The sequence below is a fragment of the Hyaena hyaena genome, unplaced genomic scaffold, assembly GCF_003009895.1.
Source record: "Hyaena hyaena isolate Hyena2069 unplaced genomic scaffold, ASM300989v1 scaffold_1522, whole genome shotgun sequence".
NCBI lineage: Eukaryota > Metazoa > Chordata > Mammalia > Carnivora > Hyaenidae > Hyaena > Hyaena hyaena.
Window position 1 is genome coordinate 34,512 of NW_024082154.1, and position 27,925 is coordinate 62,436.

General features: G+C 35.3%; 1 protein-coding gene across 1 annotated transcript in view; it reads left to right on the forward strand.

The window, feature by feature from the left end:
* The window catches only part of LOC120225838 (sentrin-specific protease 7-like), a gene marked incomplete at its 5' end in the record, with an annotated part of 52,414 nt that extends 24,938 nt beyond the window's left edge, over positions 1–27,476 (forward strand). Inside the window, 9 exons of the mRNA XM_039224022.1 lie at positions 1,965–2,081; positions 6,335–6,457; positions 15,537–15,629; positions 16,271–16,395; positions 17,612–17,664; positions 22,639–22,688; positions 22,783–22,851; positions 23,715–23,865; positions 25,704–27,476. Of these exons, the coding sequence (XP_039079953.1) occupies positions 1,965–2,081; positions 6,335–6,457; positions 15,537–15,629; positions 16,271–16,395; positions 17,612–17,664; positions 22,639–22,688; positions 22,783–22,851; positions 23,715–23,865; positions 25,704–25,841 (919 nt within the window). The remainder of the gene's footprint in view (positions 1–1,964; positions 2,082–6,334; positions 6,458–15,536; positions 15,630–16,270; positions 16,396–17,611; positions 17,665–22,638; positions 22,689–22,782; positions 22,852–23,714; positions 23,866–25,703) is intronic.
* Positions 27,477–27,925: the final 449 nt, after the last annotated feature.

The following is a 27,925-nucleotide window of genomic DNA, read 5'->3' on the forward strand; positions in this document are numbered from 1 at the left end:
ACTGTCATATTCTGTTTGTAATAGGTAGACACATTAGTAGTTTTCAGTCACATTGCTGATTTTAAGTAGTTTGCCTTTTTCTTTTTAATTGAGGTGTAATTGATGTACAATATTATATTAGTTTCAGATGTACACCATATTGATTTGACAGTAGTTTACCTTTGTAAATGTTTTGAGTTTTATACTTACACTGATGGTTAGTGATAGAAATAATAATTTTTTTATTTTAGAGAAAATTAAAACCATTTATTAAGAAAATAGCCACTGTCGGGGCGCCTGGGTGGCTTAGTGGGTTAAGTGTCCGACTTTCGCTCAGGTCATGATCTCGCGGTTCGTGAGTTCGAGCCCCGCGTCGGGCTCTGTGCTGACTGCCAGATCAGAGCCTGGAGCCTGTTTTGGAGTCTGTGACTCCCTTTCTCTCTGACCCTCCCCTGCTCACGCGCTCTCTCTCTCTCTCCCCTAGAAATAAACAAAGCATTAAAAAAAAAAAAAGAAAAGAAAAGAAAACAGCCGGTGTCATTCCATTTATTTTTATGTCAGCAAGACATAAATAGCAACCAAATTGCCAAATTTGATAAGATTAAATTATTTGTTGAAAATATTTGAAGAGCCAACATCTGGTTTTTATGATTATATATTCCATATCTGAACATATGGCAGGGAAAGTAGGATTGCTTAATAAAGTATGCCTCAATTTAAGATACCTCGGAGTTGATCAGAACTTCCTTTTCAGGGGCTCCTGGGTGGCTTAGTCCGTTAAGCGTCCGACGTTCGCTTAGGTCATGATCTCACGGTTCGTGGGTTCGAGCCCAGCGTCGGGCTCTGTGCTGACTGCCAGCTCAGAGCCTGGAGCCTATTTCAGTCTGTGACTCCCTCTCTCTCTGACCCTCCCCTACTCACGCTGTCTCTCTCTTTCTCTCCTAGAAATAAATAAAACATTAAAAAAAAAGAACTTCCTTTTCAGAAGTTGCTACTTTACTTATATTTCATCTTTTATATATCTTCTCATGATGGTCAGGCAGAACAGGGAGTCTGTGCATTTGATTTCTCTTTTTCTGTGTGATTCCTTTTTTTCTGTTTAAAAAAAAGCAAATAAAAGAACAGGATAGAAAATAGCTAATAAAATACTATCATATTAGCATTTAAAGTTTTCACTTATTCTTATTTGATTTAGGTGCTTTGGTTGCCTAGATTAAATCAGTTGCAGATGACTCCATCTTCTTGAATCTTTCTAGTTCAAGAAGTACAGTTATACCTTTATTTTTTACTACGTTTGTGCACTGAGGACCATCCTGTCTATTCCAAGATTATAGCTGGAAACCCATAACTGCTCTTCTGGATTTTAAGAGAAGGTGACAGAAGAACGATGTCTAATTAGTTGTCATCTGTTGCCTACTTCTTTCTGGTTGTGTTATAGTTACTTGTTTCCTATATTCTTGTAAGTTTTACATTGTAAGCACTTTGTTATAGGAAACTTACCTTCTCTGCTCTTTTGTTATTTCTTTATCGCTCAGCTATTGGTATAGACTGGCTACAAGGAGAAGAACATAGTTTTTGACTGCCTGTTCTTTTGAATGGAAAGGAACTAGTCTTGGGGATTCAAACTTAGAGTTGGAAAGTAGAGCATAGGAAAATCATTGATGGTTTATTACATCAGTTTGTTGAAAGTTAAAAATTGTGCAGAAGAGAGACATCTTAGATGACATTATAACTGAGACATAAGGTATTGATTAGACAAATAGGAGGCTAGGTCACATGGGAAGGATTGGAAATGAAAAGATAGTGAAAGTACTGTTAGTAACTTGTGAAAATAAAGAAGGAAAATATAATTGCTTGTATTCTGTCAATTATTTTTACTCTACATTATGGTTATTGAATACACTATATTGTTCCATATAACAAATCTCTTTGATACTAGGATTTTTACTACCAGTGTGTTTTAACTTTAGTTTTACTTTTTTAAGGTTGATTGTATATCCTCCACCACCTACTAAAGGGGGATTAGGAGTAACTAATGAAGATCTGGAATGCTTAGAAGAAGGAGAGTTTCTTAATGATGTAATCATTGATTTCTACCTTAAGTAAGTACAATGATGAATGATCTTCTCATTTGTTCTATCAGCTTTGATGTAAACTTTAAACTACATGTCTATCATTGAAGTATTTAATTCTTGCTAAAAAGTAACCTGCCAGGAATTCAGAGTTTAAAAGTTTTTGCCAGAGTGCCAGGGTGGTTCAGTCAGTTCAGTGTCTGACTCTTAATTTTGGCTCAGGTCATAATCTCGTAGTGGTGGGATCAAGTCCTGTGTTGGGCTTTGCATCAACAGGGTGGAGTCTCCCTGGAATTTCCTCCCTCCCTCCCCCGCCCTCTCAAAATAAATACACATTGAAAAAAATTTTTTGTTTGCTTACCAAGGTTTTCTACATTTGACTACTTCAGTTTTTATAGACCTCAGAAGAGTTGGGTTTTTTTGTTTGTTTTAGTTTTTGTTTATTTTTTAATATATACTACTTAACTATTACTGTGGTGAAGGAAGTATCTAAAAATTACAAATCACTTTGGGAAAGGAAAAGAAACACCTCTGTAATTATCTATTCCATCTTTAAGCACTGTAAGAGTTTACCTGTCATTTAAAAAAAACCCATACCACTTTGCCATTAAAAAATAATTTTCAACTTTTTGTATAGCTAATCTGAAGGGATAGGAGGGTTTTATAAACTTCCCTGCAAAGTTTCTAGCCTGGATCTTACGTCAGTACTATTGCTTAACTACTAATTCTAGCCTTATTCCAGTCACTCAAGCTCTGAATCTATCACTAACTCTCTCACATACTGCACATTTGACCTCTAGAAGTTTGATCTGGGTCTTTTAAAATATCTTCTACTTAGGGCCTCATGAATTAGGAGGTTTTCCAGTCTGGTAAGAACAGGCACTATACTTGTCACTGGCTATCATTCCCTCTCATACTTTCAGGTAGTTCTCTCCTCAGCCCTTTCCTCACATGCATGTGGTGATCAATATTCTTCTAAATACTTGAGGAGGGGGGCTCCTGGGTGGCTTAGTCGGTTAAGCGTCCGACGTTCGCTTAGGTCATGATCTCGTGGTTCGTGGGTTCGAGCCCTGCGTCAGGCTCTGTGCTGACTGCCAGCTCAGAGCCTGGAGCCTGTTTCGGAGTCTGTGACTCCCTCTCTCTCTGACCCTCCCCTGCTCGCTCTGTCTCTCTCTCTCTCTCTCCTAGAAATAAATAAAACATTTAAAAAAAATAAATAAAATAAATAAATACTTGAGGAGGAATCTGCAGATGTCTGGAGTTCTCTTTATCTATGACTCTTCCCTTTTCAGTATTATGATCTGTAAATTCTAGTTGTCTTGGTCTCTCCCGAATTTCAGCATCTCTTCAACGCGGACTCTGTCACCTGGGTTACTCCTTCCTGTGCTGCTGCCAGGAAACTACCAAAACAGGAAACGGGTGCATTAGTGGAGCTTACCTTGTTTATTTCCCGTTTCTCAAGGACCACTGTTTTTTGTTGCCTGATGTCTAGTGTCTTGAAAACTGTTGATTCACATATATTTTTTGTGACGTTTTGCTTCTTTTATCCAGGTGGGTAAATCTGATCCCTGTTGTTCCATTTTGGCTGGAAGAAGTCTTCATTATCATTGACTCCTCACCCTCCCTTTCCTCTCTAGACACTCACTTGCCAATATTAGTAGATTATGTCTCTCAAATTCATTTATTCTTTTTCTTCTATCATCATGATTTTCTAGTGCTTCTTATCTGAATTGGTATTCTGTCTTTTTACCCAGTGTCCTTGTATTCTTTATCTCTATTTTCCTATCCATTAAGAATATTATGGACCCCCATTCTCCTTCTCCTTCTCCTTCTCCTCCTCCTTCTTCTTCTTTCTTCTTTCTTCTTTCTTCTTTCTTCTTTCTTCTTCTTTTAAATTTCTGAGAGAGAGAGAGAAAGAGAGAGGGACAGCATGAGCAGGGGAGGGTCAGAGAGAGAGGGAGACATAGAATCTGATACAAGCTCCAGGCTCTGAGCTAGCTGTCAGCACAGAGCCCGATGCACGGCTCAAACCCGTGAACCATGAGATCATAACCTGAGCTGAAGCCAGATGCTTAACCAACTGAACCACCCAGGCGCTCCACCATTATTCTTCTTAAACTACTCTATGAATGCAATTCCCATTAGAAACTTATAGTAATTTGTTGATACCTGTTAAAATGAGTTCTGACAATCTGGCATTTGAGAGTCTTGGTAATATGACACTAATCTATCTCTTTAGCCTTCTACATGTGTTACATAGTCCAGCAAAATTGAATTATAAACAGGTTACTAAACAAAGCCTATTCTTAGTCACTCTTCCACCTTAATGTCTCTGTTTCTTGGACAACTGTCCTTTTTATCTCAACCTATTGAAGTTTTATTCCTCTTTCATGGTTCCTCTCAAATGGTACCTTCCTCAAACTTTTCCTGATTTTCCAAACAGATATTACTAATTCCTATAATACTTTGTATCTCTTTTATGGTACTTATAGTATTTTGCCTTATTTTTTTATGTTTATTTATTTATTTTGAGAGAGAGAGAGGCAGAATGCAAGCAGGGGAGGGCAGAAAGAGAGGGAGACACAGAATCCAGACAGAATCCAAAGCAGGCTCCAGGCTTCAAGCTGTCAGCACAGAGCCTGATGCGGGGCTGGAACCCACGAACTGCAGGATCATGACCTGAGCCAAAGTCAGACACTTAACTGACTGAGTCACCCAGGTGCCTTATATTTTACCTTATTTTAAAGTTAGTTAGTGGTATTATGATCATTCTTATTCTAAAGGTTAAGCACTGGGGTGCCTGGGTGGCTCAGTCAGTTAAGCGTCTGACTTTGGCTCAGGTCATATCTCACAGTTTGTGGGTTCGAGCCCCACAGCGGGCTCTGTGCTGACAGCTGAGAGCCTGGAGCCTGCTTTAGATTCTGTGTCTCCCTTTCTCTCTACCCTTTCCCCACTCATGCCCTGTTTCTCTCTGTCTCAATAATAAATAAACATAAGTTTTTTTTAAATAAAGGTTAAGCATCTTACATATTACTTAAAAAAAATTTAATGTTTATTTTTGAGAGAGAGAGGGTGAGAGCAGGCAAGCAGGGGAGGGGCAGAGAGAGAGAGAGAGAGATACAGAATCTGAAGCAGGTTCCAGGCTCTGAGCTGTCAGCAGAGAGAGGGGCTTGAACTCACCAATGGTGAGATTATGACCTGAGCCGAAGTCAGACACTTAAACTGACTGAGCCACCCAGGCACCCCCATCTTACTTATTTTTGTATATGTGTAGTAGTGCCAAGTTTATATTTGGTGAGATGGACTGGATCACACTGTTAGTTTTTATGTTTTATTGGAATTAACTAATACAATTTTATTCCTAATTTATTTCCAGTAGTACTTTTTTATATTTCCTTTTCACTGAGTTACCTGTTTCTCTGTATCATTGACTTCCTTTCAGAAGGGATTCTAACTTTAGTTTTTAAACTACTTTCTCTTTATTTTTAAAATTTGTAACTTTCAAGTAGTAACGTACATAAATCTTAAGTGTGCAGCTAGTGAATGTTCACAAATGTATACACCCATAGTATCATCACAGATGATAAAGAATAGTTTTCAGCACACCAGATGCATCCTTTGTGTCTCCTTCCGTGTAGCAAAGCCTGCCCATAACCACATTAAAAAAAGTCAAGTTGTATTTGTCTTTTATGCTTTTGTTCTTAAAGCAATTGCAAGGTCGTTTTTGAATCTGCATAAACTATTAAGAATAGCAGAATTCACTAATATGAAGGGTTTAATCACTAAATCATTCAATTCCAAGTTTATGTTGAAGAATTGTTTTAGTAGAAATGGACTAAGGTTTTATATATTGGCATATCTCAGAGTAATTAAAATTTTTCTAGATTTGTTTTAGGAGTGTCATGGTTTCAGTGTTACCTTTGTGTGGTATTTGGTTAGTATTTCCTTCTGTACTCTCTCCTCTGGGTTGTAAGCTATATGGCAGCACATACTACCCCCTCTGCCCATTTTATGTCTCCAGTGTAATTATAGTGGTCAGCACATGTTAGGAATTTGGTAATTGTTAAGTAAATAAGTTAGTAAGTGAGCAATTTCTGCTTTAAACAATCTTGATGGAAGGTGAGGTAAATAAGAAAGTTTTAGCTTAAATCAGAGTTGATTGCAAGATTGCTTTGAATCTAGTAGGCCATTAAAATGAAGATTTACAGAACACATAAGATAATTGGGGGAAGATCAGGTAAAATCTAAAAGTAACTTACTTCTGTGGTTTTGCTGTTTTACAGGTATCTTATATTGGAGAAGGCATCAGATGAACTTGTTGAACGAAGTCACATTTTTAGTAGCTTTTTCTATAAATGCTTGACAAGAAAGGAAAATAATTTAACTGACGATAATCCAAATCTTTCGTAAGTCAGTCTTTCAGTGTACTTAAGTTTTAAGAGAAAATTATGCTGTGCTGTTGCTCCTAGTAGAAATACTTCTTACGGTATTTCTTAGAGTGAGCAGAATTACCATTTGTGCAGGCGTTTTTACTCTTTCTCACCCTTCCACTGTTCCGTTCTCGACCAGAGGAGCTGACTCTTGCAGGCTGCATTTTCAAGTGCATGTTCCATTAGGGACACTGGAAGTTGGAAGGCAAGGGAGGAAAAAGTCAGGTTATTTCCTCCTTACCCTCTTTGCCTTGGGCAGTGATTTTGGCAGTGGCTCTATTTTCTGTATGGGTCACATCTTATTTTTTTTTAAGTTTATTTATTTATTGACAGAGAGAGAGATAGAATGAGCAAGCGCACATATGAGGGGAGGGGCAGAGGAAGAATCCCAAGCAGGCTCCACATTGTCAGTGTGGCACCCAACACAGGGCTCAGTGCAGGGTTCAAACCCAAGAATCGTGAGATTATGACCTGAATCGAAATCTAGAGTCAGACAACTGACTGAGCCACCAGGTGTCCCGATATTTAACTTTTTTGATGGCTTCCTGTTTGATTTATATAATTGATGGCTGAAATTGATGTTTGGCACCATGCATTTAATCTTATGCTTTGTTTTAAGATTACAGGTCATTGTTTGGCATAGCCACCTAGAAACTGAAGAAATGAAAGCAAGTAGATTATACTGTAGTTTTAAATTTTAAAATAATTAAAAAAAAAGAAATTATATGTTTGATCATATATAAAAGTAATATAAAACAATGTTACATAAGTGGCATATTCCAGGGTAAGATACGTATATAAGGTACTAAGATACTATACTTAGTATCTTTAATACACACACACATACACATAGTTTACCCTTGAACAACATGGATTTTAACCATAGGAGTCCACTTACATGCAGATTTTTTTTTATAAATACAGTACATGCATATACTGTAAATACTGCAAATGTATTTTCTCTTCCTTATGATTCTCTTAATAACATTTTCTTTTCTCTAGTTTACTGTATTATAAAAATACCACAAAATATGTATTGATTGACTTTATGTTATCAGTAGGCTTATGGTCAACAGTAGGCTGTTACTACCAGTTAAGGTTTTGTGGAGCCAAAAGTTATATAGTGGGTTTTCAACTCCTTGGCAAGGCTCAGTTCCCCTACCCCCTCACAGGTAAATACTCCTAATGCTTGGCCTGATATATATGTAATTAGCTATCACACAAAGAATTTCTACAAATCAGTAAAAAAATAAGAAGATAACCACAAAGCAAAGAGGTAAGGGATATAAACCTTAATGGTAAATAATCTCTGACAAAACTCAAACTACTAGTGTAAGGAAATTGCAGACTAAATGATGCACAAACTCATTACTATGCATTATGAGATACAGAGAGATCTGGCTTCTGCCCATCTCCCTACACTAATCTCATGACATTCTTTCCCCTCACTTACACTCATTTAGCTCAGCCTTCCTCCTTTCTGTTTTCAAATATGCTAAGCTCTTTCCTATTTTCTGACTGAATTTTCTTCTCCTAGAACTTTTTTTATATTATAACATGATTTGTGATCATTGATTTGTTTGTTTCCTTGTCCTAAAATTAAACTTTATGAGGTCATAGACTTTATCTTTCTTATTTTCTACTCTGTCCCAGTGCCCTTTGCTCAGTGCTTGTAACATACTAGGAACTCAAAAGAGAATAAGAATATATTTTATTGAATGGGGAGAGAACTCTTAGACATATAATTAAAGATTTTCCAAAGAGTTAGGAACTAAGAATAAGAGATTATATGTGTTCCCCTTATTTTCTCCAGTTCTCCTTACCCCATATAGAGTCTATATATATTATCAATCAAATAAGGCTAGTATAATCAGGAAATCAAACACCAACATAACAAAACAAAAAAAACCAGGTGTCTATCTTTAAGATTTTCAAATGGAGGGAGTGCCAGCAAGATGGCAGAGAAGTAGGGAGCTCCCTGCATTTTGTTTGCACCCATCTCTCAAACAGAGAAGGCCTGAAGTCATAGGACACTGAGCCACAGGAGTTTGGGAAGAGAAAGAGACAGAATACACTGGGAAAGAAACCTCATAAGTGCTTTGCATGTTTATTGGATTTGTCTGTGCGTTTGTGTACCTTTGTTCCCTGTGTGGTTGTCTCTTTTCTTTTTCCAGGGCTACCTCAAGAAACAAACCAGAGTACACATGGTGGAGAGTCCCAAATACCACTATGAGTAGGGAAACAAAATAACCAAAGTCTCATTCAAAGAGTCATTCAAAGAATACTTCCTGAATGGACAGGCCCTGGACAGTCAAAGAGCCTTCTTTAATACAGCAGAACCTGCAGGGGCAGAGTGCACAACAAGCTTTTAAAATTAACAAGAGATAGAAAGCTAACCAAAATGACAAAATGGAAGAACACTCCTCCAAAGAAATTCCAGGAAGAAATGACAGCTAAAGAACTGCTTAAAACAGATATAAGCAACATAACTGAACAAGAATTTAGAACAATAGTCATAAAGTTAATCACTGGGCTTGAAAAAAGCATGGAAGACATCAGAGAAACTATTGCTACAAAGACTATGGAGCTCAAAAATAGTTGTGATGAATAAAAAAAATGCTATAAATGAGATGCATAATAAAATGGAGGCGTCCAATGCACGGATTGAAGAGGCAGAAAGGAGAATAAGTGATTTAGAAGACAGAATTATAGAAAAGGAGAGAGTGAGAAAAAGAGATAAACTGATCCAGGAACATGAAAGAAGACTTCGAGAGCTCAGCAATACAGTCAAACCGAGCAATATCTGTATCATAGGAATTCCAGAAGAGGAAGAGAAAGGGAAAGGTGCTGAAGGAGTCCTGGAACAAATTATAGCAGAGAACTTCCCCGACCTGGGGAGGGAAGTAGACGTTGAAATTCAAGAGGCACAGAGAACTCCCCTCAGACGTAACTTGAATCGATCTTCTGCATGACATACCATAGTGAAACTGGCAAAATATAAGGACAAAGAGAGAATTTTGAAAGCAGCTAGGGAGAAAAGGGCCCTAACATACAAAGGGAAACCTATCAGAGTGGTGACAGACCTATCTACTGAAACTTGAGAGGCCAGAAAGGAATGGCAGGAAATCTTCAATGTGATGAACAGAAAAAATATGCAGCCAAGAATCCTCTATCCAGCAAGCTTGTCATTCAGAATAGAAGGAGAGATAAAAGTCTTTCCAAATGAACAAAAATTGAAAGAATTTGTCACCACTAAGCCAGCCCTACAAGAAATCCTGAGGGGGACTCTCTGAGGGAAAGGTTGCAAGGAATGCAAGATACCACAGACACCACCACAAGCATGAATCCCACAAAGGACACAATGACTCTAAACCCACACATTTCAATAATAACACTGAATGTAAATAGGCTAAATGCTCCAATCAAAAGACATAGGGTAGCAGAATGGATAAAAAAACAAAATCCATCTATTTGCTGTCTATAAGAAATGCATTTTAGACTGGAAGATACCTTCAGATTAAAAGTAAGGGGATGGAGAAATATATATCATGCTACGGGAAGTCAAAAGAAAGCTGGAGTAGCTATACTTATATCAGACAAACTGGACTTTAAATTAAAGACAATAACAAGGGATGAAGAAGGGCATTATATAATAATTACAGGGTCTATCCATCAGGAAGAACTAACAATTATAAATGTCTACGCACCAAATATGGGAGCACCTAAATATTTAACACAATCACAAACAGAAACAATCTTATAAATAAGAATGTGCTAATAGTAGGGGACTTTAATACTCCACTTACAGCAATGGATAGGTCAACCAGACAGAAAATCACTAAAGAAACAATGGACTTGAATGACACATTGGACCAGTTGGATCTGACGGATATATTTAGAACTCTTCATCCAGAGGCCATGGAATTCACTTTGTTTTCAAGTGCGCATGGTACATTCTCCAAGATAGATCACATACTGGGACATAAAGCAGCCCTCAATAAATATAAAAGAATTGAGATCATACCATGCACACTTTCAGATCACAATGCTATGAAACTTGAAATCAACCACAGGAAGAAGTCTGGAAAATCTCCAAAAACATGGAGGTTAAAGAACACCATACTAAGGAATGGGCCAATCAGGCAATTAGAGAAGAAATTAAAAAATATATGGAAACAAATGAAAATGAAAATACATCAATTCAAACTCTATGGGATGTGGCAAAGGCAGTCCTAAGGAAAGAACATTGCACTCCAGGCCTATTTCAAGAAATTAGAAAAAGCGCAAGTGCAAAATCTAACAGCTCACTTAAAGGAACTAGAGGGAGAGCAACAGGAGCACCCCCAACCCAGTAGGAGAAGAGAAATAATAAAAATAAGGACAGAGATAAACAATATAGAAACCAAAAAAAAAAAAAGTTGAACAGATCAAAGAAACCAAGAGTTGGTTTTTTGAAAAAATAAAATTGACAAACCTCTAGCCAGGCTTCTCAAAGAGAAAAGAGAGAGCACTCAAATAGACAAAGTCATGAATGAAAAAGGACTTATTACAACCAACCCCTCAGAAATACAATCAGTTATCAGGGAATACTATGAAAACTTAAATGCCAACAAACTAGATAACTTAGAAGAAATAGACAAATTCCTAAACACATACTCACTACCAAAATTCACATGGAAAGAAATAGAAAATCTGAACAGACCCATAACTAGTGGGGAAATCCAATCAGTTATGCAAAATCTCCCAACAAATAAGAGCCCTGGGCCAGATGGCTTCCCTGGGGAATTCTACCAGACATTTAATGGAATTAATAATGGAATTAATACCAATTCTTCTCAAGCTATTCCAAAAAATAGAAATTGAAGGAAAACTTCCGGACTCATTTTATGAAGCCAGAATCACTTTGATTCCCAAGCCAGAGAGAGACCCAGCAAAAAAAGAGAACCACAGGCCAATATCTTTGATGAATGTGGATGCAAAAATCCTCAACAAGATACTTGCAAATCGAATCCAACAGGATATAAAAAGAATTATCCACCATGATCAAATGGGATTCATTCCTGGGTTACAGGACTGGTTCAATATTCACAAAATAATTAATGTAATACATTACATCAAAAAAAAAAGAAAAGATAAAGACCATATGATCCTGTCGATAGATGCAGAAAAAGCATTTGATAAGATACAGCATCCCTTCTTAATAAAGACCCTCAAGAAAGTTGGGATAGAAGGAATTTACCTAAACATCATAAAAGCCATCTATGAGAAGCCCTCAGCTAACATCATCCTCAATGGGGAAAAACTGAGAACTTTCCCCCTGAGATCAGGAACACAACAGGGATATCTACTCTCACCACTGTTGTTTCACATAGTGCTGGAAGTCCTAGTATCAGCCATCAGAAAACAAAAGGAAATAAAAGGCATCAGAATTAGTAAAGAAGAAGTCAAACTTTCACTTTTCACAGACAACATGATACTCTACATAGAAATCCTGACAGACTCCACCAGAAGACTACCTGAGCTGATCCATGAATTCAGCTATGTTGCAGGATACAAAATCAATGTACAGAAATCAGTTGTATTTTTATACACCAATAATGAAGCAATAGAAAGAGAAATCAAGAAACTGATCCCATTCACAATTGCACAAAAAACTGTAAAATACCTAGGCATAAACCTAACCAAAAAATAGGACATCTATATGATGAAAACTAAGGAAAATTTATGAAGGAAATTGAAGAAGACACAAAGAATATTCCTTGGTTATGGGTCAGAATAATAAATATAGTTAAAATGTCATTACTACCCAAAGCAATCTACACATTCAATGCAATCCCAATCAAAATTGCAGCAGCATTTGTCTCAAAACTAGAACAAACTATCCTAAAATTTGTATGGAACCACAAATGACCCCAAATAGCCAAAGTAATATTGAAAAAGAAAACCAAAACGGGAGGCATCACCATCCCAGACTTTAGTCTCTACTACAAAGCTGTCATCATCAAGACAGTATGGTATTGGCACAAAAACAGACACACAGACCAATGGAATAGAATGGAGAACTCAGAATTGGACCAACAAATGTATGGCCAACTAATCTTTGACAAAGCGGGGAAGAGCATCCAATGGAAAAAAGACAACCTCTTTAACAGATGGTGCTGGAAGAACAGGACAGCAACATGCAGGAGAATGAAACTAGACCACTTTCTCACACCATACACAAAAATAAACTCAGAATGGATATATTACCTGAATGTGAGATAGGAAACCATCAAAACCCTAGAGGAGAAAGCTGGAAATAACCTCCTTGATCACAACCGCAACAATTTCTTACTTGACACATCCCCAAAGGCAAGGGAATCAAGAGCAAAAATGAACTACTGGGACCTCATCAAGATTAAAAGCTTCTGCATGGCAGAGGAAACAATCCATAAAACTAACAGGCAACCAACAGAATGGAAAAAGATAGTTGCAAATGACATATCCAATCAAGGGCTAGTGTCCAAAATCTATAAGGAACTCATCAAACTCCATACCCGAAAAACAAGTAATCCAGGGAAGAAATGGGCAGAAGACATGAGCAGACACTTCTACATAGAAGACATCTAGATGGCCAACAGACACATGAAACGATGCTCAGCTTCCCTCCTCATCAGGAAAATACAAATCAAAACCACTCTGAGATACCACCTCACGCTGGTCAGAGTGGATAAAATGAACAAAGCAGGAGACTCTAGATGCTGGTGAGGATGTGGAGAAACAGGCACCCTCTTACACTGCTGGTGGGAATGTAAGCTGGTGCAACCGCTCTGGAAAACAGTATAGAGGTTCCTCAAAAAATTAACAATAGAATTCCCCTATGACCCAGCAATAGCTCTGCTAGGAATTTACCCAAGGGATACAGGAGTGCTGATGCATAGGAGCACATGTACCCCAATGTTCATAGCAGCACTTTCAACAATAGCCGAAACATGGAAAGAACCTAAGTATCCATCAAGTGATGAATGGATTAAGATGTGGTATATTTATACAATGGAATTCTACATGGCAATGAGACAGAATGAAATCTGGCCATTTGTAACAACATGGATGGAACTTGAGGGTGTTATGCTGAGTGAAATAAGTCAGGCAGAGAATGAGAAATACCATATGTTTGCACAATAGGTGGATTTGAAGGAAGTTAACGGAGAATGAAACGGAAGAAGAAGGGGAAAAATAGTTGGGGAGAGGGAGGGATGCAAACCATGAGAGACTCTTGAATGCTGAGAACAAACTGAGGACTGATGGGGGAGGGGGAGAGGGGAAGGGGGGTAATGGGCATGGAGGAGGGCACTTCTTGGGATGAGCACTGGGTGTTATATGGAAACCAACTTGACAATAAACTATTAAAAAAATAAAAATAAAAATATTGCTACTAAAAATGATTTTCAAATGGAAAAACAAATTAATAGGCTATGCACTATTTGAAAATAATTATTTATAATCTTATAATTACTGAGTTGTGAAATAAAATTCAATAAACATATGACATTTGATTATTTTATGAAGTTAAAATCTACATAGTGTCTAATTCCTACCACCTTCTTATTTTAGCTCATTCTAAATTCCGTGTTCTTCCTAATGTTTACTCCTGTGAGTATGGCTAGATATTCAGATGAGCAGGGATGGGGCAAAGATACTTTTTCCTATATATTTATATACTTGGTATATAAAAATAAAAGAACTTAATTACTTAATTTCCTGCATAAAAAAGAGGTTCTTGGAGCACCTGGGTGACTCAGTGGGTTATGCCTCCAACTTTGGCTCTGGTCATGATCTCACAGTCCGTGGGTTTGAGCCCGGTGTCAGGCTCCATGCTGACAGCTCAGAGCCTGGTGCCTGCTTCAGATTTTGAGTCTTTCTCTGTCTCTGCACCTCCCCTACTCAAGCTCTGTCTCTCTTTGTCTCAAAAGTAAACATTTAAAAAAAAAAAACTTCTTGTAGGGCCTGAGCCAGAAGTTACATACTACCTCTTTTCCAAAACCTTTTAAAGCAAGAGACTTTTAAGTCTTTTCTTTAAATTTATGTTTTACTTTTTAAATTTTTTTAAAAAATTTCATTTTACAGAGAGCATGAGCGGGGGGGTGGGTGGGGAGAGAATCTTAAGCAGGCTTCACGCTCAGTGCAGAGCTAAACACTAGGCTCGTTCCTGTGACCCAGAGATCATGACCTGAGCTGAAATGAAGAGTCGAATGCTCAATCAGGTATCCACTCAGGCACCCCTTTAAAACTTTTTTTGATATTCAAACTTGGTTTGATATCTTCCTTCCTTAATTTTCCTGATAAGGTAAAGAAAAGAAACAATTATTTGTATGTCCCAGTTCTTTTCTTGTTGGCTTTTCTAAATGCTGTAACACAATTCCTTTGTATCCCTTATGACACATTTTAATTACTGTTTTTTTCTGCTCTCTTTATTTGGTAAACTCCTTAATGGCAGTGTGAGTGATTTTTATTATTTATTTTTAAGAACCTAATAAATATTTGTTTAAGAAATAAAATGAAAGGTGGCTGAATGGTGGGGATATTTAAGTAATTGTCTTATAATTTACATATATATAAAGAAAGGAGATGTCATCTTTAAAAAACTCTGGGAATATATGCTTCATTCCTTCTCTTCTGTTAAGTTTAACACCTCTCTCATCACAGGTATAACATTTAGACAATTCTCTTAAGGTTTAATGATAATTTTATCATGCCCAAATGGAACTAAACTGAATATATAGGTATAGCTGTTTACATTCAGTTACTGAACTATTTTTGAAGTCTTTAAAACATTTTATAAATTGCCTTTATTCTATGACATTGTTTATAAACAGTGATTAGGTTTAACAACAATTAGGAATCAATGAAAGGAAATTAATATTATATATCTTAATGTGTTAAATTTATATATCTTAAAGAAGATGGTTAAGTAAACTGAACCTAGCATTTTTCAGTGTTTCAAAATGACTCTTGAAATTTATATCTTACATTTTTAATTTTTTATGTAAAATACATCTATCTTTCATGTTTCCAGAATGGCACAGAGAAGACATAAAAGAGTAAGAACATGGACTCGTCACATAAACATCTTTAACAAAGATTACATCTTTGTGCCTGTAAATGAGTCGTGAGTATTTCAGATTATTTAAAAACAAAATTGGGGAGTACAGAAAAAAATATTTTGTGTGTTTTTAGATTAATAATCAGTAAGATAATGGGTATGTATGTCAACTACTATGTTTAAATTTTCCAAAGAAGTGGCTAAAACAATGAGTGAGCTATATTAGATTTTGGTTTGACAATTGGCATATTGTAAATATAGTGGAAAAAGTAAAATGGGAAATGCTTATAAGACTATAATGACTGAGACATTGAATTTTTCTATTTTGGACCCAAAAGAATTTCTAAGTAAAAGATCAAAAGATTTTAGAATAAATCTTAAAATATTTAAGAGAAAAAACTGTTTAAGCACTAACAGAAAAAAAGGTGATGCTATGAGTCTATTTATTAAAGCAGTTCTTCAATAGGAAGCGCTCATTATATGAAAGTAAAAAAATTGGAAATAACTCAGATTTTACCGTAAGTAGTCTTACTACTTATTTAATTACTTTTGGAATGTGTATTCCATTTTGTGTCAGATATTACAGTGTACTTCTTCAAAATTGGTATGAAGTTTGTCCCACCCACTTTCTCAGCTGTAGATCTAGAACACATTGCTCTGCATTGTTTAGATTTCGTGTTATTAAGATTGTATTTCTTTTCCAACAGGTCTCATTGGTATCTTGCTGTCATTTGTTTTCCATGGTTAGAAGAAGCTGTGTATGAAGATTTTCCACAAACTGTACCCCAGCACTCCCAGACTCAGCAGTCTCAACAAGACAACAAAACAATAGGTGATAAACTTAATGCAAATACTGATTTTTTTTTTTTTAATGTTTTTTATTTATTTCTAGGAGAGAGAGAGAGAGACAGCGTAAGCAGGGGAGGGTCAGAGAGAGAGGGAGTCACAGACTGAAACAGGCTCCAGGCTCTGAGCTGGCAGCCAGCACAGAGCCCTTCGCAGGGCTCGAACCCACGAACCATGAGATCATGAGCTAAGCGAAAGTCGGACGCTTAACCGACTAAGCCACCCAGGTGCCCCATGCAAATACTGGTTTTAATGATGATGGCAACAGTAAAATGATTATAGTGAAAAATATAAGGTTAAAAGATGGTATATATACATATATATTTTTTTTTTTGAGAGAGAAAGAGAGAGGGGAGGGAGGGGCAAAAGGGGAGGGGCAAAGGGGCCAGAGAGAGAATCTCGAGTAGGCTCCATACTCAGTACAAGTATGGGGCTTGATCTCACAACCCTGAGATCATGACCTGAACTGAAATCAAGAGTTGGATGCTCAACGGACTGAACCACCCAGGAGTCCTGGTGGTAGTTTTTTTTTTGTTTTTTTTTTTAATGAAACTAATTAGAAGAAAGAATAAGAAATTTGAAATTTTCATATAGATGCCCAACCTCATGTATAGACAAAATGTAATTCCTATGTTAGAATGTTATGTCAAGTGGATCTTCAGGCATAGACCAGTTCAGGTCTTTTGCCTCCTTGGTTAAGTTTATTCCTAGGTATTTTATTCTTTTTGATACGATTGTAAGTAGAATTGTTATCTTAATATTCCTTTCTGCTACTTTGTTATTAGTATATCAAAATAGAACAAATTTCTGTACATTAATTTTGTATTCTGCAACCCTACTGAATTCATGGATTTTAAGAGTTTTTTTGTGGTGAAATCCCACATTTTTTCTTAATGTAAATGAACACATTTCTTTTTAATGCTAGTAAACTGACTAGGCTTACCTAAAATTCTTACTTAAAATTCAGGTGTCTTAAAATTCTTCCATGATTTTTCTTGTTACAACCAAAATCTTAATTCTGTAAGCAAATAAGCCTACTTATTTTAGAGAAAAAAATCAAATTACGTGTTTATAACTATAGTCTAAGCAGTAACCAGAATTATTAATAACTATTATTATTAATACTGGCCCAAACCAAATCTAAATTACTTGGTATTAGATATAAAATAAACACTCATTATTGCTTTGTTATTTCTAACTAGATAATGATGTACATACGACTTCAACAATGTCCTTGGGCACAGAGGATTCCCAAGTAAGTGTGTTCTTTATAGATCTGAAAGAAGGAAAACCCTTGAGTATAATAATTTTATCTGTAAAATAGGGCACAGTGAGATGGACTGGGGTGGATATTGTTGGACCATGATAAATTGTGTTGTTTGATGGTTCTTTGATGTATTTTATGGGGAGAGGAAAGTAAACAAGTGAAATTGTCATTCTTCTTACATTTGTTTAGCTTACTTTAATTTTCTTGATTTGTTTATTCACTAGTTTATCTGAACAGTTTGGTTGACTACTTTGCTAATTTCTGTGGGTCAGATGTATTTCTGTTCTTCATTATCAGCACTTCTTTTAGCTTGGTATAATTTGTGCCTAAACAAGCATTTATATATATATATATTCTTTTTATTTGGGTGTAGTTGACATACAATGTTATATTAGTTTCAGGTGTACAATATAGTGATTTTGGCAAGTTTAAATGTTAAACTATGCTCACCACAAGTATAACTACCATCTGTCACCATACAGTGCTATTGCAGTATCATTTACTATATTTCTTATGCTGTACCTTTTATTCCTGTAATTTATTCCATAAGTAGAAGCCTGTGTCTTCCACTTGCCTTCACCTATTTTGCCCATACCCTGATCCTCCTCCCATCTGGCAACCATCAGTTTGTTGTATATATTTATAGATTTGTTTCTGCTTTTTATTTTGTTTATTCAGTTTTTTTAGATTTCACATATGAGTGAAATCCTATGGTATTTGTTTTTCTCAGTCTGACTTATTTCACTTAGCTTAGTACCCTCTAGCTACATCCATGTTGTTGCATACCACATCTTCTTTATCCATTCATCCTTCGATAGGGGTGCCCGGGTGGCTCAGTTGATTAAGCATTCATCCTTCGATGGACACTTGGGCTGCTTCCATATCTTGGCTATTGTAATTAATGCTGCAGTAAGTGTAGTGGTCCGTATATCTTTTCAAATTAGTGTTTTTATTTTCTTTGGGCAAATACCAAGTAGTGGAATTAGTGGATTGTATGCTATTTCTATTTTTAATTTTCTTTTTTTAAAGTTTATTTATTTTGAGAGACAGTGCAAGCAGGGGAAGGGCAGAGGGGGTAGGAGAGAGAGAGAGAGAGAGAGGAGAGAGAGAGAGAGAGAGAGAGAGAGAGAGAGAGAGAGAGANGAGAGAGAGAGAGAGAGAGAGAGAGAAAGAATCCCAAGCAGGCTCCACAGTATCAGTGCAGAGCCCAGTGCAGGACTTGAACCCATGAACTGTGAGATGACCTGAGCCAAAACCAAGAGTCAGACTCGTAACTGACTGTACCACCCAAACAACCCCTCTGTTTTTATTTTCTGAGTAACCACTGTGTTTTCTACAGTGGCTGTAGAAAACGAATTTGCATTTTCACCAACAGTTTATGGGGATTCTTTTTTCTTCACATTTTTGCCAATACTTGTTATTTTCCTCTTTTTTATTTTAGCCATTCTGCCAGGTGTAAGATGATATCTCATTGTGGTTTTGATTTGCATTTCTCTGATGACAAGATGTTGAACATCTTTTCATGTGTCTGTTGGCCATCTGTACGTCTTCTTTGGAAAAATGTTCAGATCCTCTGCTCATTTTTAATTGGATTTTGTGTGTGTGTTGAATTGTGTAAGTTCTCTATATATTTTGGATATTAACCCTTATCAGCTATATCATTGGTAAATACCTTCTCCCATTCACTAGGCTGCCTTTTCATTTTGTTGACGGTTTCTCTTGCTGTGTAAAAGCTTTTTATTTTGATACAGTCCCAGTAGTTTATTTTTGTTTAAGTTTCCCTTGCCTGAGGAGACAAATCTAGAAAAATGTTGCTAAAGCCAACATCTGAGAGATTATTGCCAATGTTTTCTTGAAGTAGTTTTATGGTTTCAGATCTCATATTTATTTTTGTGTATGGTGTAAGAAACTGGTACAGTTTGAATCTTTTGTGTGTAGCTGTCCAGTTTTCCGAACACCATTTAATTGAAGAGACTGTTTTTCGCCCCTTGTTTGTTCTTGCCTCCTTTATTGTAGATTAATTGACCATATATATTTGAAATCTGATATGGTGACACTTCCAGCTTTGTTCTTTTTCAAGATAACTTTGGTTATTTGGGGTCTTCTGTGGTTCCATACAAATTTTAGGATTTTTTTTTCTAGTTCTGTGGAAAATACTGTTGGTGTTTTGATATGGATTGCACTGAATCTGTAGATTACTTTGTGTGGTATGGACCTTTTAACAATGCTAATTCTCTACCATGAATGTGGTGTATCTATCCATTTGTTTATGTTGTCTTTAATTTCCTTCATCAGTGTTGTATAGTTTTCATCAGTTTTTATATAGTAAGGATAGATCTTTGACCTTAAGTTTACTCTTAGAGCTTAAGTTTACTCTTAGGTAATTTTTTTGTGTGTGTAATTGTAAATGGAATTATTTTCTTAATTTCTATTTCTGCTGTTTTGTTATTAGTGTATAGAAATGCAGCAGATTGCTGTATATTAATTTTGTGTCTGCAACTTTATTGATTTCACTTATCAATTCTAATAATTTTCTGGTGTGGTCATTAGGGATATATTATGTATATATAATATCATGTCATCAGCAAATAGTGACAGTTTTACTTCCACCTTAGCAATTTGGTTGCCTTTTTTTTCTTTTCTTGTCTAATTTCTGGACTTTAGTACTATGTTGAGTGAAAGTGATGAGAGTAGACATCTTTGTACCTGATCGTAAAGGAGAAGATTTTAGCTTTTCTCCATAAGTATGATGGTAGCTGTGGGTTGTAATACATGGATTTTATGATGTTGTTGAGCTATGTTCCCTCTAAAACCAGTTTGTTGAGAGTTTTTATCATGAATGGATGCTTTTTCTGCGTCTTTTAAGATGAGCAAATGGATTTTATCCTTTAATTTGTTCATGTGATGTGTCACATTGGTTGATTTGCAGATACTGAACCATCCTTGCATAGCTAGAATAAATTCCACTTAATTGTGGTGAATGATTCTTTAAAAGTACTTTTGTATTCAGTTTGTAAAATTTTAATGATTTTTCCATCTGTGTTTATCAGGGATATTGGCTTGTAGGTTAATATTTTGATGATTTTTCCATCTGTGTTTATCAGGGATATTGGCTTGTAGGTTTTTTTTGTAGTGTCTTTGTCTGGTTTCAGTATCAGAATAATGCTGGTCTCATAGAATGAATTTGGTAGTTTCCCTTCTGTTTTTGTTTGGAATAGTTGTAGACAATAGATACTAACTCTTATTTACATGTTTGGTAGAATTCATCTGTGAATCTCTCTGGTCATTAACTTTTTGTTTGTTTTTTGATTATTGATTTAGTTTCATTAGTAGTAAAATTGGTCCGTTCAGATTCTCTATTTCTTTCTAATTGAGTTTTAGAAGATTGTGTGTTTCTAGGAATTTATTCATTTCTTCTAGATTGTCCAAATTTTTGGCATATAAGTTTCCATAGTTTTTATAATCCTTTGTATTTATGTGGTGTTGTTATTTCTCATCTTTCGTTTCTGATTTTATTTATTTGAGTCCTCTTTTTTCTTGATGAGTCTGGTTAAAGGTTTCTTATTTTGTTTATTTTTTTCCAAAAACCAGCTCTTGGTTTCATTAATCTATTTCTAATATTATTTTTTTTAGTTTTTATTTCATTTATTTCCATCCTGATCGTTATTATTTCCTTCCTTCTACTACCTTTGGACTTTGTTGGATCTTACTTTTCTAGTTTCTTTAGGTATAAGGTTAGATTGTTTATTTCAAAATTTTCTTATTTGTTGAGGTAGGCCTATATTACTATAAACTAACGTCTTAGAACTTAGCATCTCAAAGATTTTGGGCTGCTGTGTTTTCATTTTCATTTATTGCCATGTATTTTTGTGATTTCTTCCTTGATTTCTTTGTTGACCCATTGGTTGTTTAATAGCATGTTTAGCATCCACATATTTGAATTCTGTTAACTATTTTATGGACTTCCAAACTCTTATGCATGGTCTAGATTTGGTGTCTTAATTGATTAATATAGCCACCTAGTGATTTTTCTGTATGTATAGACAGCAGTAGCCTTGCTATCTTGGCATAGGCTTATGTCTTTACTGTTACTGGTATAGGGTGAGCAGAAGAAAGGAAGTTTCCTTTTCTGCTGTAACAGTGGCACAATAGGAGACCTTCTTCTTGCTTGTAGAAACAGGCTTCCCAAATTAGGTTCCTTAGACCACTTGTTCTAAGATGCTGATTATGACAAAAAGGATTGTATGGTCAGTTAAGCTGGTTAAACCCTGTGTCCTGTTTCTCTCTTAAAGATTCACTGTTACAGGAGTACTCAGTCGGATAAGCGTCTGACTTCGGCTCAGGTCATGATCTCACGGTTCATGGGTTTGAGTGCTGCGCCGGGCTCTGTGCTGACAGCTAACTCATAGCCCGGGGTCTGTTTCAGATTCTGTATCTCCACCTGTCTCTGACCCTCCCCTGCTCTCTCTCGCTCTCTCTCTCAGAAATAAATAAAACATTAAAAAAAAAAGATTCACTGTTACATTAGAATAATAAAGGTACTGGGAAGTTATACATTAAATAATCTGCTTAAGTTTGACTTTTTGTTTCCCACATTTGTCTCCAGTGATATCATATATTGAGTTAGAGAATGTATGTAAAGACAGGTTAAATTAACTTATTTATCTTTGCTTGAGATGGTAATTCTGAATAGAAGTAATTAAAGTTCTAGGTTATGTCAAAGTTCTAGAACTTCTTGAAGCTACATGTAAAAGTGTGTAAGATACTGTTTCACCAGTGTAAAAAAATAAATCAGTGAATTTCTGAAAAGACGATGTTGGCTCCCTTTAGATGATGAAAAGAACTCTTACTTGAAATGTCAATTTCAGAGTTATTTCGAACATTATAAAGATTAACTGAATAAACATTAATGTATTCAAACTGATTTTAATTGCAAAGTCATAAAAATTCCTGTTATTTCAGAGTACCGGGACAAATGTATCAGTACCAGTACCAAAGAAAATGTGTAAAAGGTAGGTACTTGTGATAATAATAGTTTTCTCAGATATTTAAATTTACTTCATATACAAATATGTACATCTTGATTTCTTCTTTTGATTTTCATAGGCCATGCATTCTCATACTAGATTCCTTGAAAGCTGCTTCTGTACAAAACACAGTTCAGAATTTACGAGAGTAAGTAATGACAATTTTACCCTCAGTCTGTTATCTAAAATCTCAGTAATTTTGAAGCTACTTTATTTAAGAATTACTGAAAAGACTGTATCAGGAATTATATCTCGTTATGCATTTAGATGAGGTCTACAATCTAATCAGTAATAAATATCCCTTATTGTATGTTAATATTAAAGTATTAATATTTCTCAGATATTAACTTGTATATGTTGAAAGTAAAATCAAAATTTATATTCATAACAACAAAAAGCAGAATTTTCGCAAAGGAGCATTGTAGATATTAGTGGTTCTCAAAAGTATCATTCCAGAGAAAATAAGAATTTCACATTAAAAAAAAAGAATTTCACATTTTTATTACTTGTGTGTGTATATATTGGGCTGCCTAGCTGGCTCAGTTGTAGAGTGAGCATGTGACTCTTGATCTCAGGGTCTTGAGTTTAAGCACTGTTGGGCGTGGAGATTACTCAAAAAAAAAGGGGGGGGGTGGTATTTGTGTGTGTATATAAGTGTGTGTGTGTGTCTAATTTTATAATTTACTATAAGATCTGGAACCAACTAGGAACTAAAGTTTTAAAGTAATTTGTTTAGTAGTTAACAAGTACAGTAGTTTGTTAATAATATAAATGAGCTTATGTGTGTGAGTTGTGAAAGTTGGATTGTTGAAAAATCTAGCTATTAGTTTGAAACTCAAATGATTTTCTTTTAAATAGAAATCCTTGAAGCCTCACCTATTATAATTTGAACTCTTAAATTTGGAAATTTGACTTGAGGCAACACATTTGTCAGTAAATATTTTTCCATCTTTGGGTGAATAATAGTAAAGAGGTTTCTACTAGAATCACTCTACTTTTTGATGATTCAAGGTATTTAGAAGTAGAGTGGGAAGTGAAACGAAAAACTCACCGTGAATTCAGCAAAACAAACATGGTGGACCTATGCCCTAAAGTTCCTAAACAAGATAATAGCAGTGATTGTGGAGTATATTTACTGCAGTATGTGGAGAGCTTCTTTAAGGTATGTAAAGATTCTTTATTCACAGTTCCCAGCATGCAATCACAAATTACTGGACAAACAAAGAAGCAAAATATTATAGGTGACCAAGAAAGAAAAAAATAAATAAAATCACATATAATCCAGATATTGGAGTTATTTAATGGATAAGAACTTTGAAATGCTTTGAATAATATGTTAGAGAAAATAGTCCAAGTGAACAAAATGGATGAAAAGCTGGAATCTACTAAAAAAGATCAAATGGGTATTCCACAGCTAAAAATTCATAATAATGTATCTGAAATTAAGAGCTTGTTGGCACTTGTGATGAGCACTCGATATTGTATGTAAGTGATGAATCACTAAATCCTACACCTGAAATTAATATTATACTGTATATTAACTAACTGGAATTTAAATAAAAACTTGGAAGAAACAATGGGAACTTATTGCTTGAGCTTAATGGCAGACTTGGATGCAGTAGAAGACAAGATTAGAACTTAAAAAAAAAAAAAAAAAAGGGCAAAAGGGGCACCTGGGTGGCTCAGTTGGTTAAACATCCAGCTCTTGATTTTGACTCAGGTCACAATCTCATGGTTTGTGGGTTCAAACCCAATGTCGGGCTCTGCACTGACAGTGTGGAGCCTGCTTGGGATTCTCTTTGTGTCCTTCCCCTGCTCACTATATCTGTCTCTCTAAATAAATAAATAAATAAACTTCAATAAATAAAAAATAAATAGGGCAATAGAAAGTATTCAACTGTATTTCAGAGAGAAAAAGAACATACAGAAGAGACGAGTGTGATGCAAGTAAAAATTTCAAATGTACATGTAATTGGAGTTCCAGAAGCCTTAGGTTGGGAGAGAAAGGCAGACAAAAATTTGAAGAAAAAAATGTCAAAACTAAAAGACCCATACATTCAAGAAGCTCAAAAAGCCATAAGCTGGATGAGTACAATGACAAGCGTGAGTGCTCTTGTCTCGCTCATCAGCCATGCTATAGATAACGGTATTAAAGAAATTTTAAAAGCAAGGGACCACACTTTGCTTTTTAAACTGTCAGCTCATTACTTCAGTCATTACCAGTATTATTTGTGAAGTCCCTCTCCCCTCTCTAGAGGTCAGAGAGGTGAGACTGAAAGTTCCAACCCTCTAATTACATTGTTGGTTGTCTTGGCAACCAGCCCCGTTTTTTGGTGTGGTATAATGAAAGTGAGTATAGAAGCAGGGTATTTTTGATTAGAAGCTTGCTTGGAGAATTCTTTTTTTTTTTTTAATTTTATTGTTTATTTATTCTAAGAGAGAGAGCATGAGTTGGTGAGGCAGAGAGAGAGAGAGAGAGAGAGAGAGAGAGAGAGAATCCCAAGCAGGCTCTGTGCTCTTAGTACAGAGGCATGGGGCTCCTTCTCCACCCCCACTGAACCATGAGATCATGACCTGAGCTGAGATCAAGAGTTGGCTGCTTAACTGACTGAGCCACCCAGGTGCCCCTTGTTTGGAGAATTCTTAAAGTTACTTTAAGCATGTGAGGGTTATAGTATACAGTTGGAACTTATGATACAATTGGGGAGGAATGATAATGTATAGTTTTAGGTGAATTGTATAGTATGTGAATTCTGTCTCAGTAAAGCTGTTATTTAAAAAAAGTTAGCAATTTTTTGGGGTGCCTGGCTGGCTTAGCCAGAAGAGCATGCGACTTGATCTCAGGGTCTTGAGTTTGAGCCCCATGTGGGGTGTAGAGATGACTTAACATAAAAATAAAAAGCTAAATAAATGGTTAGAATTTTCATTTCTTGTAAAATGACATTAAAACAAGTTTGAATTTTGCCGCTAAAGTGATTTCATTTTCTTATTTCTCATTAGGATCCTATTGTTAATTTTGAACTTCCAATTCATTTGGAGAAATGGTTTCCTCGTCATGTAATAAAGACGAAACGAGAAGATATTCGAGAGCTCATTTTGAAACTTCATTTACAGCAACAGAAGGGCAGCAGTAGCTAGTTAATCTGTACAAACATGACACAGATGTTCTATAAGATTACTGGAAAGCGGCTTACCAGCCTTTTGTTAGTCAGCTCACGGAGAAGAAAATAACTTGTGGTAGTTTTATAAGTCATTGAACATTATTTAAAATAAATAAGATATATTATTAGCTTGTTGGGATCTCATAGATGCAGTGGAAAATGGGGGTAATATAGAGAAACTTATTAGATAGAAATTAAAATTTCATAAATATTTGATATTTTTCTGATTAAATATGCTTCTGATTATGCAATAGCATATGTAAATGTGGGAATGTTTTTGTAGATAATAAAACTATGTGATCTGTACTTCCATATAACTGGGAGTTGAAGGGAGTTAGGTCCTCCCTGGTGCCAGCCCCAGTGCTTGTCACATTTGTTGACAAGTCACATTATATTGTAATCCTATTCTTTGCGGCTCAAGCATGCAATATGAATACTGTGTATTTTTTTTAAAGAAGAATTTAGTATTAAGGCTTCAGAAAATGCCATTTACGGCATCCCTTCTGTATAGTGTAAAAGAAGACATGATGTTAGGAAGATGATTAAAATAGACTCTTTCAAAGCGCAGCTTATTTTTCTCTCTTGCCTAATGAAATTGGTACTCTGGTGTGATTGTTAATATGTTTTCTTTTTCTTTTGATGTCATATATGGGGATCTGGGAATTTAGTCCAATCATTCAGAATGAAATTTGGAAAAAAAAGCCACCCAAAAGAGTTTTTTAACAATTACATATGTAGCTCAACTTAGTTCTTTGAGGTAATAGCTATATCAATATTGGCTTCTATTCTCATATCCTAGAATATATGTACACACTTTCTGTAAGTATCCAAGATAAAATTGATGTCCTCATAACTTTAATTAAAAAATACCCTTAAAATCTTATTTATTAATTGTTAGAACTAAATGTATAATTTTATAGCTCTGTTTACCCGGTATTTATCTGCAAAGCCAGATTGCTCGAATTGCTTTTATATTTTTAAATTGTAATTTTTAGAGACCTATGATCCCTATGAAGCATAAGTTTTTATTAAACGTTCAGGTAAAAGTTTTGAATTCATGTGATGATGGTGGTATTATATATGATTAGAACTTCACAACCTTTTAATGTTATCAGGAAAATTTTGAGGGGATAATTATATTGTATTTTCTCAGACTAAAAAGACATGTTTTTTAAGAATATTATTTTAATCTTCTGTTTTAAGTATCTCTTGGATTTATATTATTAACTGTATATAGCAATGAAGCAAAGGCAATTTAAGATAAAGCTAAAAATTGGAACATTTTATTTGAAAATCATGTGAATTTGAAGTTGTCAGTTAAGCCTCAGTATTTTTGAATTTTTGTTAATCTTGTCACCATCTTTATATTGTTAAAGACATTTGTCTTTTGGAGATTTCCCATAAAGATGGTTATAATTACATGTTTTCATTCCTAGTATGTGTGTGTATGGGAGGGGATTTTAAAAAAATTACTATTAATTATTTTGTACATCTAACTCTGGGAAAGCAAGTATGTAATACATCTTCTTATGACTTCTTAACTTTTTTGTCTGTATGTTTTTCAGAGGTACCACTGTCCTTTATCATGTTTTGAAGATTGTTTAAAATTCATTTTCCTAAATTCATGTGGAAATAATGTGTTGAGAATATCAACATTTTATATTAAACATGTTTTCAATTAATTAAATTAAGGTGTAATTTTCTTTTTTTTTTAAGAACCATGAGCCATTCTTAGAAATAAATTGTTAAATTTATGATACCCAGTACATATCCTATAACTTATGCTTAGATTAATTTTTCTTTCTTCCTGAACAAGCGTATAGTTAATTTGATTGTTCAGAAAACGTTTTTGGAGCATGTACTATTAGCAGGTAGTTTGCTAGGTACAAAACAATGAATCTCAGCTTTTATTCCAGAGTCATTTATAGCTAATGGTACAAATGGACATTTGAATAGTTTTAATATTGCTGGTAAAAATGGTCATAGAGTTTCTTGGGGGCTCAAGAGGGAGTTCAGCCTTGCTCTGTGTGTGTGTGTGTGTGTGAGAGAGAGAGAGAGAGA